This window comes from Tenrec ecaudatus, chromosome 13 (assembly GCF_050624435.1).
Source record: "Tenrec ecaudatus isolate mTenEca1 chromosome 13, mTenEca1.hap1, whole genome shotgun sequence".
Classification (NCBI taxonomy): domain Eukaryota; kingdom Metazoa; phylum Chordata; class Mammalia; order Afrosoricida; family Tenrecidae; genus Tenrec; species Tenrec ecaudatus.
This window is the reverse complement of record NC_134542.1, coordinates 110183550-110196070: the sequence shown is the minus strand read 5'-3', so window position 1 is coordinate 110196070 and position 12521 is coordinate 110183550. Positions and strand designations below refer to the sequence as shown.

Sequence of the window (12521 nt, the reverse complement as noted above, 5' to 3'; positions counted from 1 at the left end):
GTGAGAAAGAGTAAATAATCATATCTGATAATGGGTATTTCACATGAAATAAGACTAAGTCCTTATTAAAAACAAGTGGAAATTTAACAACAGCGGTGAAAGAATCCTTCAGTAGGTGGTACAAATAATTTTAGTTAAAGCTCATATTTCTGACATTCATAAAGACCCACCCCATGAATACCCTTCTTCGTCTCTACCTCCAGCTGCTATGAACAGAAGTAGTGGACTTTGGGCACATTTGTTCTAGTCGCTCTCTCACACATGCTGTCACCTAAGGAGAGCTGGCAGCCTAGTGGTGTCTGCATGGGGCTGTTGAAACCAAGAGAGGTAGGTCACTTCTGTCCGATAAGTCAGAATTAACCAAATGGCAGTGAGTTGTTCTTTATTCCCTTGTGTGGTTTTAGTTGGACAGGGCAAATCTGTTGCCAAAGACCTCTGTAAAGTGTTCAGGAGCAAAGCTGTCACTCTGAGGACGCAGGTTCTCCCAACTCAATCATGGCATTTCCATCATGTCATACCCATGTGGAAGTAGGCGATGGACGAGGAAAGCCAAAGGACTGATGCCTTTGAAATACGCTATTCATGAAGAATATTTAATGTCTCGTGGACTATCAAAAAACCATTTTTCTCAAAGAAAGTACAGCCAGAATTCTTCTTACAGTGAGGATGGTGAGACTTTGTATTGTGTACTGTGAACCTGCTATTTGCAGCAGAGTCCCTGGACAAAGATGTGCCTGGTGAAGCAGAGGGTGACACAGTGACTGAAAAAAATGTATTCAAAAATTAACATCCATGAAGACAGCACTTGACTGGGCACTGTTTCCTCTGTTACCCAAAGACTTGCAGTGAGCAGGAATGGACACTATGGTATTTAAGAACAACTTTATACAATTAGGGTGAAAGGAATTTTTAGCGAATTAAATACAAAATATATCTATTTTAAGGAAGCAAAGTCTCTTGACAACTTAAAATAGTGTATAACTAAATATATATGATTTCTCTAGACATAGTAGTCATTCTAACTTTAGTGATTCATTTTTCTATCTAAGGCATGGATAAAGTAAATGCATCCTAAAATTGCAGTCTCACCGATTCATCGCAAATAACTTATGTAAGTAAACTCTAATAGGATTTAAAATTTTGAGTAAATCCTGCCCAGATTTGCCTTGAAGTAAATTAGGGTTGAGAAGTGAAGAGGTTAAGAGTGAAAACTTGTGTCTCAGTCTTTTAAACATGACTCAATTACTATCATATTTTGTTTTTGTTCTTTTGCTAATTGTAAATTGTAAAGACTGTATGTATTATTGATCCCATTTTATTTCTTGGTTCTGTGAGCAGAGACTTGAATTTCTAAACAGATTATATAGACTGTATGTACTCGTGTGTAAGCTGAGCTTTTCAGCATATTTTCAGTGCAGTTTATGTGGTAACATTAGGTGCCTCAGCTTATACTTAAGTATGTACAGGTTGACTTATACTAGAGTATGTAGGGTGCACATATATCCTAAAAGGGGAGGGTTGATAAAAATGTGCAAAAAAAGCTCATAAGAACATTGTACATTAAAAATATATATAGCTTTTCTAGAGGTAAAGAGTATTTTTATTTTTTGGGGGGGGCAGCACTTAACCTTTGCCATTATTTCCTTTCTTAAATTGAGCAATTTGGAAGTATCCTCAGGATAGTTGAAACAAAACATCCTTTAAGATAATCATGTGAGTGTAGACAAACCTCCACTAGAGGGGATTGATAGCTTCTTATTGTAAGCTATTTCTGTGACTAACGCATTCACAAAGTGAACCTACTACATGTCAGGGAAGCATGAAATGTCATACCTGTTTTAAAAGTGTGTAGTTGGAGCCATCGGTGCTGATTTTCCGTATCTCATGATGGTCCGCAAGAATTAAGAACGGCTCTTCATCTGAATACCGAGATAAAGGACAGTAGGGATGGTTTTCATCTTTGTCATTTTCAACTCTATTTCATTGCCATGTCTTTTCCCCCTAGTCATTTAAATTAAGGTGCATTTCAGGTTAGCTCAGTTAATGACTAAAAACTCATTCTGGGCAACTTCGCAGGTAGTTGGGACACTGTCTAAGAAAGTTAAAATAAGTAAAGTTTATCATAATCATATGCATTTCTATGTACCAGTAAATATTCATGAATAAGGAACACAATAAGGTAGAGATATACAAAAGAAGAAAATTCTAAGACCTCTAAGCCTATTTCTCTTCCTCCTTCTGAACACTCAACTAATGTGCTGGCAATACGTGGAAAATACCTGCTGCTACACTGTGGTATTTTAAATGAATTTTAGGAGAGGGAAATCTAAATTTATCATAGAAATCTGGAGTAGTCTCTCACCAACCAGAAAGTTTAATCAGAATATCAAACGATTAGCTTCTCAAAATGACATTGGTGGAGAAGAAGCGCAACATTGCCGACAGGAGCACTCTTCATCAGCTCCAGGGCTTCCCAGACGAGGTGTGAAGTTCAGATCCGTCATCTTTGCTGACTAATTTTACTTTTCCATATGAGAATTATTTTTAAACCCCTAACGATAATTATTTCCTTGTTATGAACTGACTAATGAAAAATTATGCTTGTTTGAGATTCTAAAAAAGATCATGCTGATTATCTGATGATGGTTCATATATGAAACTTAGTGCTTCTTTTACCATCTAAATCCCTTCGTGTTATCTCAACAGAGGGCATTCTGAAACAAAGTGAGTTCTTCAAAGAAGGAGATAGCCTGACCACTTTGAACACCATCATATATTTACATAAACATATAATTGAAAAAGTTAAAGTCAACATACCACAATTTAGCTGTTAAAATCCCAGATCAATTTATTAAAAAATATGTTTACACCCTTTTTAATGATCTTGATTTTCTAAGATGCACTCTTATACTTAAGTAACAGATGAATAATTTGTATATTGGCAGGTATTAAGAAAAATGCAGAAAGATACATTCATTTGTTAGAATTTATATGGGTTTTATTATATTTTGTATTAATATAGAATTATTTGTCACATCTGAAATAATCTACTTTTCTTTAATTTCACAGAAGATAGGTGATATGTTGGATAATACCTTATATTTATAGATACCTGAGTAGGAAAAATGGTTTACACTCGATTCACCAGAGAAACAACCTTCCAATAGGAGTGGATGAGGATAAGAGCCGTGTGCAGGTACGGGGCACAGTTCTACTCTGTAACATGGCATCTCTACGATTCACAATAACTGTTGTTAGAATAAGGTTTTCCTTCTTTTTGATTTTGCTTATAAGTTTCAGTTCTATGACACCAGTTGTACATGTGTGTCAAATATGCTTGACACCTATTTGAGTATCCCTGGCAATCATTCTACTCTTCCTGTTGAGGCTACATTGAGCCTTAGATGCCCCTGATCACAGAATCATTTCTCAGGGGGAAGATTCCTTTCAATTACAAATTAAAAACTCTTCGGGTACATCCCAACTCAATATTTAGAGAATTCTGTTCTTTATAAATTAAATGTTCATTGTGAAAAAATAATCTATCTTTTGACATTCAAAAATATTAATGTGTCTAGTGGAAAATAATTCTGGAATGAATAAATAATAAGACAGGAAGTACATTATAATTGTTAACATTCATCTTCACTGATTGTTTTTTAAGAAAGCTGTAATGTAATGGGAACGTTGATGGGTAAGCCATCACTCTTCCTTTCCGTGTAACTCACTACAGAACACAGCAAGCAGCAGGCTAACCAAGAGCAAGCAAGTGAATACACAAAACACACTAGGGTCTGGGAATAATATGCCCAGAACAAGGGAAAGTAGAGTAAAAAGATTACTCATTTATTTGCTCCTAATATTCTGTGTTTTACCAGTAAAAAATAGCCAACGTTTTCTAGTTTTATCACTGGCATTAATTTCAAGATAACAGATTAGAAAAATATCTAATGTTCCTTATATTGTAATTGCCACATATTGACAATAATAATGACATTTGATTCATTATAACCAAAGCAAAGTTAGATTATTAAGACTTTTCAAAAATTCATTGAGTATTATGCCCTATTTTTTCATTTTAACAATCATATTATTCATTTGTGGTATTTTAATATGCTCATTTTTCTCTCCTAATGGATTAAATTACTTTCAAAGAACAGATCATATTTTACTGAACATTATACTTTGAAAGACAAACACAAATAACTGAGGTTTAATATGTATTGGATGCACCAAGTGAAAAATTCAAATTGTCTTCTATGGGAGTAGAAAGCCTCGTCTTTCTCCCATAGAGTGGTCAGTGGTTTCAAACTGCCGATCTTTTGGCTAGCAGCCCGCCACGTAACCACTATACCACCAGGACTCCTCAAATTGTCTTCTATAGCTTGTATTTTAAAATTCTTACTGGTATATGTCCCTTACTGTCCAGTGGACATATCCTGAAGCATACACATCTGTGAGCCCATAAAATTTTTTGGTTTTATTTTTGAAGGGAAATCAGCATTCCTTCTGTTTATTATTTCTTCTTAATTGCTATAAAGATCCCAAACTCCCAGAGGGGAAGAGTAATATTGCTCTAGCGTTCATCCTTATACTCTCTAACTCTCTTCAGCCCTCCTGGTTTGCTCCACCAGCCCAGAAGCCACACAGCCACAAGCAGTAGGTTCCTGTGCTACCTGCTGTGTGTGGTCCCTGTGCTCCTGTGGAGTGTGTCCGTGGTACCAGCCAGGCCTGGGGGCTTGCAGGCAACCAGAGACAGCAGTAGCAGCTGTACATGATCAGAACAAAGCCACATCAAACAGATGATGGCAGCCAGGGGAGTTAAACTGCTGACCTTATGCTTCATAGCCAAACGTGTACCTCACTCTGCTGCCAGGGCTCCTTTACCGGACATATGAAAAGTCCAGATGCCCTGCCAAGTCCAGTTCCATGCACACAACCCAGCAAGCACACCCACATACATTCTATGAAAACCGCTCTTGGGCTTTGTCTATCAGGTTTACCTAAGGGTTTAGTAGACTTTTCAGGGATTTAACATTGGTGTACAAGGGGTCCTTGTTTCCTTGGAATAACTGTGCATTCCAAACAACTAATGTGCTTCTCTGCAAACCATAGGCTCGTGTTTGTGTCCCATCCGTGGTGATTTGGAAGCAAGACTTGGTCATATACTTCTGTAAAAGTAGCCATGGAAACTCCATGGGACACAATTCTGCTCTGATCCAGAGTTGCTAGGAGTGACATAAGTACATGGACACTGACTCTCATGGTTGTTACTGTGGTTACCTATTGCATTCATAGGCATGGACAAAGTGCAGATATTATGACAGCATCACAAAACCTCCTGTAGCAGTTTTGATCAGATCTAGTCCCAGGAATCTTTGATGAAATAGGAAGCAATGCTAGTCTTTTTGCTTGTGAGTACTTTGAAAATTCAGTAAATAATTCACAGGACAATAATGCACATTATCATAAACAATTTAGTGTGTTTATAGTGTATACTATTTGATAAATATAGATGCCCATATAAGGATAAATAGAGAATAGTTTGATCTCTCAGAAACAGCAGGGAGGGGAATTCAATAAGAAAGGCTAGAAAATCCAGAGTCTATGTATGTGATTGAGGAAAATTGGTAGACAAGTTGAATTTGATACCTGAGAGTGATTTGCATCCGTTTGGGTTATCAGGTTGTATTTCATACCCATCTGTACAAAGGCACTTGTACGTTCCAAATGTATTGATGCATTGCTGGCTACAAGGAAAGCCTGAAGAACATTCATCAATGTCTACACATGTTTTACCATCATCTTTCAGTTGAAATCCAGGCCAGCACTTACACTGTGGAAAGAAATGAGAAAAATTAATTCATATCATTTCACTGTCTTCTACTATTTGATAACCCTTTAGAATGTCTGAAGAAAAAAATAAAAGTAGATAATATCAGCTGTCTCTGCTCCCTAAAATTCAACTTTAATAAGAATTGTGTATCTTTGCAGATTTGTTCCCATATTAAAAGAAAAAGGAAAGAAGCAATAACAACAATACACTCCCCAAGTTTACTGAGATTGGCAGGGTTGCAAAGGTTAATTGACTTCAGTCATGTGACTAAGAAATAAGAACGCAGAAAAAAGGGCCATGGATTCTACTTCTTTTGCTCTTTGTATTTACATTTTGGTCTATTCCGAAGATTTTGACAATGAGTCCTTACATAGAACAGTGAACACTTCAAGTATTGTCACATACCATATGTTATTTCATTAGACCCTAAAGACCATCTATATTATTGATATTATCTTGTTTCCTAGAGAAAGCTAGATGCTCAGACACTGAAATTCTGAAAATAATATAGCTAGTAGGAAATCTAAGGCACACTTAAATCTTTCTGTGCGTGTTGTTGTTCATGTATAATACTCTCTTTTTTACATTTACTCTCATTCATTATTTTAATTTTAATTAATTTATTATTTATTGGGATTTCATACATATATCAGGCACATGGAAAAATTCAATTCAGTACTGTGGTATAAACTGGTATAAACAGCAGTATAAATTGTGCTGCTAATTGTAGGACTGTTCAAATCCACCAGTAATTCTATGGGAGAAAAATGAGGCTCTCCATTTTCATAAAGATTTAGTCTTAGAAGTCCTATGGAACAATTCTTTGGAGTAATTTGATGGCAGCAGTTAGTTAGGGTTATTTTGGTGAAGCAATAGGTTAGCACCTGGCTGCTAACCAAAAGTTGGTGGATCCTAGACAGTCACTTTGTAAGAAATAGTAATTTTCTCATAAATATTATAGCATAGAAAACCCTACAATGAAGGTACCTCTACCCTGTCACATGTAGTGGCTAGGAGTTGAAACCTACTTGGTTGTTCCTAACAATAATGAGGCTCAATTAACATTCATAAAGTGAGTCTGATTTTATATCAAGTTTACTTTTCTCTGGGGGGGGGGTGGGGGGAGATATATTTTCTATAATTAAAAAAACAACCTGGCATTAGTCATTAATTTTTCCCTTCAGAATGACAACTTATTTTAGCATGTTTAAACCACTGGATTGTGTGATGTGTGAATTGTATATCAGTAAAACTATTAAAATGAAAACTAAATAAATGCCTTTTCATATAGCCCTTTTGCAAAGAATGGATATTTTCAGGCTCTTAGTACTTTCATCTTGAACCATATATATATTGCATTTATCTACTAATTCTCTGAAATTACATGTATGTGTATGTGTTTTTAACTTCCAAAGCCCACTAGCAAATCAAACAGGCATAGTTTAGTACTCAAATACTCCTCATGAGAAGAATGAAGATGCCAACTTAGTTGGACAAGCAATGCTCTTTACACCAAACAAACAAAACGCGTGAAACAGATGCAGAAGGCAGTCCTGGGGCCTGGCACATCAAAAGGATAAAAGCAAAGTCAATGGACACCACATGGAGGAAGTATGCCATCAACAAAGGTGCAATCTTGCCATCTTGAGACCAAGCTGGCAGCGATTCCAGGAACACAGAAAGGCAACTGCACAACATCCCCAATAAGAAAGAGAACTCAAATAGGAACACCTGGTGAGAAGCCAGGTGAGCAGAATGTAAAACATCCATAGACAATGCACAGGAAGGGGGTTGACATTTCCAGAGATTTTGGCAGCTATGGAATAAGAAGGTAGTTGGGTTCCTGAGTTAGCTTTCCTCAAGAGTGGTGTTCCCTAACCACTTTGGTATGTGTACATAATGGAATAGATCCCTCATGTAACCAAACTTCCAGTAGACTCCATCCTTGCTCTTGAGTGAAGCCACACACCTGATTGCTGATTTCAGGCTACAGGATGTACCCTCAGAAAACCTTCCCCAGTGCACTGAGGTGCACCTTCCTACTCCCCATGGTCGCGGAGACTGGAAGCATGAATACCCCATCCTCCTAGCCACCTAAGACTACATTTCAAGCTTTCCCTTTCTCCCCTGCTTCACTGTACCCTGTCCATCATCTCCCATTTTTGCAAATCCAAGGAGCCAGCAACAATCTGGAAAGTGATATAAAAATGAAAAGAAAAACAGGATCCAAACCTCCCTCCACATACAAAATTAACTCAATATGAATCAAATGTAAAACCTGAAATTATCAGGGTCACAGAAGGAAAACTAGTTCCAAACATGCCGGCCTAATAAATCCCCTAAATAGACTATCAAACCACACGATCCTCATTATGTCTACATGATAGTACTTTCCCTGGAAAGAGATACATGATAGTACAACTTTCCTTGGGAAGAGATGTTATGCTTCTGCTTGAAAACGCCAGGATGGTTTGGTGCTTTTACTGTGGGAAAAAAAAGGACAGGAAATTCACTGAGCATGTTTTCCAAAAGCCAAAAAGCTAATATGCACGAAAGCACAGTGTTGAATTCAAGTTGTATTTGAAGACAAGTACAGACATACATTTCATTGTCAGTGTCTTTAATGTGATTCAAAGAATTTCTAACAGCATTGGCTCACTTTGTGTCTCGGTGTCACGTTTTGTTAATTTTCATAATAATTGACACTTTCTTTTCATAATGCTATTTTACATTTAATGCACTATAGTGTAAAGACAGTATAAACATAACTTTTATATGCACTGGGAAACCAAAAGACTTTTGTGAGGTGTTTTATTGTGATATTCATTTTATTGCAATTTTCTAGAATTGACCCACAATATCCCTAAGATAATGTAAAAAGAAATTTTACATAATGTTGCTGGATCCCTCAAAAATTGTATTATAAAAATGGGTTCAGTGTAGCAACAATGAGACGCAAAACCTTCCTCTAGTTCTTGAACGCTTCCTCCCCCCCAATTATCATGATCCCAATTCTGCCTTGCAGAACTGGTTAGACCAGAGGATGCACAGCGGTGCAGTAGGGATCTGGAAACACAAGGACCAGTAGTGGGAGTGAACACCAGGAGGGAAGGGGAGTTAGGAAGGGAGAACGTGTAACCTCTTCTCTGGGGGATGGGCAACAGGAAGGTGGGTGAGGGAGATGTCTGGCAGTGTAAGATAAGATAAAATAATTTATAAATTATTAATGGTTCATGGGGGGGAGAGGGGAAAAAAGGAAAATGAGCTGATTCCAGGAACCCAAGTGGAAGGTGAATTTTGAGAATGACGAGGCATTGAATATATAAGGGTGCTTTACTCAATTGATGTATGTATGGATTGTGATAAGTTGTATGAGCCCCAATAAAATGATTTATTAAAAAATTTTTAATGGTTTCCCAATATTTAGTGGCTTCTGCAAATAATTTTAAATGTCTCCTGTCAGACGCAAAGAACTACATCAAACAAATGGCACAGTGGCTATGTGCTGGGCTGCTGTCCAAAGGTTAGCAGTTTGAAACCAGCAGCTGCTCTTTGGGAGAAAGATGAGTCTTTCTACTCCAATAGTTACTGTACCTGAAACCCAGAGGTGCAGCTCTACCCTGTTCTACAGGGTTGCCACAGTCAGAATCAACTTGATGTCAGTGAGCTTAGGTTTTGATTTCATCAAACAAGTACCTTAAATAAAACATGTTTATGAAAAAATGTTGAAGTTAAAAGTGAAAGTTTCTTAATGTATAATACAATTCTATGCAAAAAGAAATTCTAATTTTAAATTATTAGTAAATATTAAAATTGATCAATTGAAATGTAATTTTTTAAATCCATTTTTCTCCTAACTCTGCTACTCTGGCTTAAATAAAAATAATCTTGATCTAAATAAGACCTTTGCAGTGAATTATATTAGTTTAACTATCAAAAGCTGAGTAAAAAAATTAATAATTTACATTACAAAGAAAATATGTATTTATATTGAATACTTGGTTCACCAACTATTTCAGGCCCAAACCATCCATTGCAGCTGGCTATTTTTGCACAATGGAATGTAAAATGAAAATAACAATAAGCTTTAGTAGACTTTGTTTACACATCATGCATTGACATGGATTTATTATAAACATTTAATAATATCTTCAGGTATGCTATAATGTATAGCATTTGCCTAAATACAATGGTAGATGACAAATATGGCAAGCATTCAGAGTCCCTTTGGAAGATCATATTCTACATACCCTGATGAGATTTTTTTTCTTGCTACTTACTTTTTTAAAAATATGATCTTATAATTCTCCTGAAAGCCTCAAAGGTTATTTTTCTCTTCATCTAAATAAATGTCAAAGTTTCAAATGTTGCCTGTCTAACATTCACAAAATATCCTCTCTAAAACGCCCCTATTTTATTATTGTTGCTAGTATGCATTCTGAAACTGGTGCATCCTATATCATTGCCTCATTGACAGAACTTCTGTTTTGGTATGCGAGGGGTACCCACATAAACAACGGAACGAAGCTCCGCTGGGAGGATCATTCACAGTAAGCATCTTTGCCCGTTAGGCCAGCATGGAAAATATACTGAGTTAGTGCACCCAGTGGCATCGCCTGGTTGCAGTGAATTTTTTCATAAAAGCAGTTTTGCTCAAATCTTATTTTTTGTGATGGTCCATTTAAGAGAACCGTTTGCGCCTGTGGAATTTTGTTTCCTGCTCAGGAAAAATGCAGCAGAAACTGTTGTGATGTTGAACACAGCTTACAAGGACAGCACTAGGCGGAAAACTCGCATGTGCGAGTGGTTTTCTCATTTCAGTAGAGGTGAAGTGTTGGTTGATGACAAACCTTGTTCTGGAAGTCCATCAACTTCCAGAATGGAGGGAAATGTCTCCCAAACTGCAATTGTGCTCAAGATCTGGGAATGAGAAGGGTCGCTGTGAAATGTGTGCCTCGGGTTCTGACTGATCAGGAACAAGAGCATCGCGTGGCAACAAGCCCTACTTTGCGAGAACAGCTCCAAAACGACCCAGACTTCTTTTTCCCCAAAGGTCATTATTGGTGAGGAGACCCTGAAATCAAGCATCAGTCAAGTCAATCCAGTGGAGGATGCTGCTGTCACCTTGCCTCTCAGAAGCTTCTCAAGTGCAGTCAAAGATCAAGACAATGCTCGTTTGTTTGTTTGTTTTTTATGTGAGGGGAAATTGCATTTGGAGCTCATCCCACCAGGTAAAACTGTTAATCAAGCTTTCTATTTAGAGATTCTGTAAAAGAGTGTGTAACAGTGTGTGACAATAAAGGACTGATTTGTGGCAGACAGGAGATTAGTTTTGCCACCATGACAATGTAATTGCTCTGATAGCTATCTGAGTGCGCCAATTTGGGGCAAAAAAAACCAGCATGCCTTTCTTGCCCCACACACCTGACTTACATGACCTTTCTCTGTGCGACTTTTTTTAAAATTAATTTTTATTTGGGCTCTTACAGATCTTATAACAATCCATAAATCAAATGTATCAAGCAAACTTGTACATATATCAACATCATCATTTCAAAACATTTTCTTTCTACTTGAGCCTTGGTATCAGCTCCTCTTTATCCCCCTGCCTCCTCCCCCTCCTACACTGGTAAATCCTTGATCAATTCATATATATATATATCTCCGCCTGCCAGAGCGGTGAGACTTCTTTTTGTTTCTGTGAATGAAGAGGAACATGGAAGGACAGCAATTTGATGGCATAGAAGAGTCGAAGAAAAAAATGAGGGAGGTGCTGTCACCCATCCAGACAGATGAGTTTGAAAATGTTTATAAGAATGGAATCACAGATTTGACAAATGTATTAAATTTAATGGAGAGTACTTTGAAGCTGATTAGGTTGTTTTGTAAAAATAATAATACATAGCTTTGAAAAACTCCAGTCATTTTGGGGTACCCCCTCATCTATAAAAAGAAATAAAATTTGGAATGAAGTGATTCAAAGGAGGCCTGGATTTTGGCAGTCTGCTTTGTGATATACAGCTTGTGAATTATTGCTAAGGTAAAAAGATTTGCTTGTACCACACTCTAGTCCTAGTTTGGAAATATGGATGCTTCAAGCAAAGGATCAGTGGACCAGTAACCTTTCCATTCTATGAAACTGAGAAACTTCTTCAGACCCTTAATTTACACCCTTGATATCCTTGACTTCCTTCCCTGGTCAATTTTGGCTGAGATTTTTTTCAATCGGTGATGATGTAAGTGTCAGCGAAGGCTTGAGAAATTCTCAGATTAAATAAACTTATCAAACAGTAATACAAATTTATTACTTCCCTTACACTTTGTGTATCTTCAATTGAACAGCTGTGCCTGTAATATGTATATAAACCTTATTACATATGTAATATGTATATAAACATTATTATATTTGTAATATGTATATAAACTTCCAATGAAAACAATTTCCCATACATTCTTCTTCAGAATCATTTCCACTGTTGGATACTATCATGTTTTGGCCTTCAAAATAGTTTATTGTCAAACTCATTACTATCTCTTAATAAACTTCTTTCAATTGAATAGTATATCTTCCAAAGGCACTTAGTCAAAGTGTCTGTACATGATTCATTCAAAAGTTCTTTAGTGCTGTGACTTTTGCTGTACTGAAATATGAGAGGATTGCATGTCACATATCTGGATTGAACAG

The 12521-nt window shown here is 36.8% G+C and overlaps 1 protein-coding gene across 1 annotated transcript in view; it reads right to left on the bottom strand.

The window, feature by feature from the left end:
* The window catches only part of LRP1B (LDL receptor related protein 1B), a 1653255-nt gene that overhangs the window by 259891 nt on the left and 1380843 nt on the right, over positions 1–12521 (bottom strand). Inside the window, exons 56-57 of the mRNA XM_075529151.1 lie at positions 5653–5836; positions 1834–1919 (exon numbers count right to left, since the gene is read on the bottom strand). Coding sequence (XP_075385266.1) covers positions 1834–1919; positions 5653–5836 — 270 coding nt within the window. The remainder of the gene's footprint in view (positions 1–1833; positions 1920–5652; positions 5837–12521) is intronic.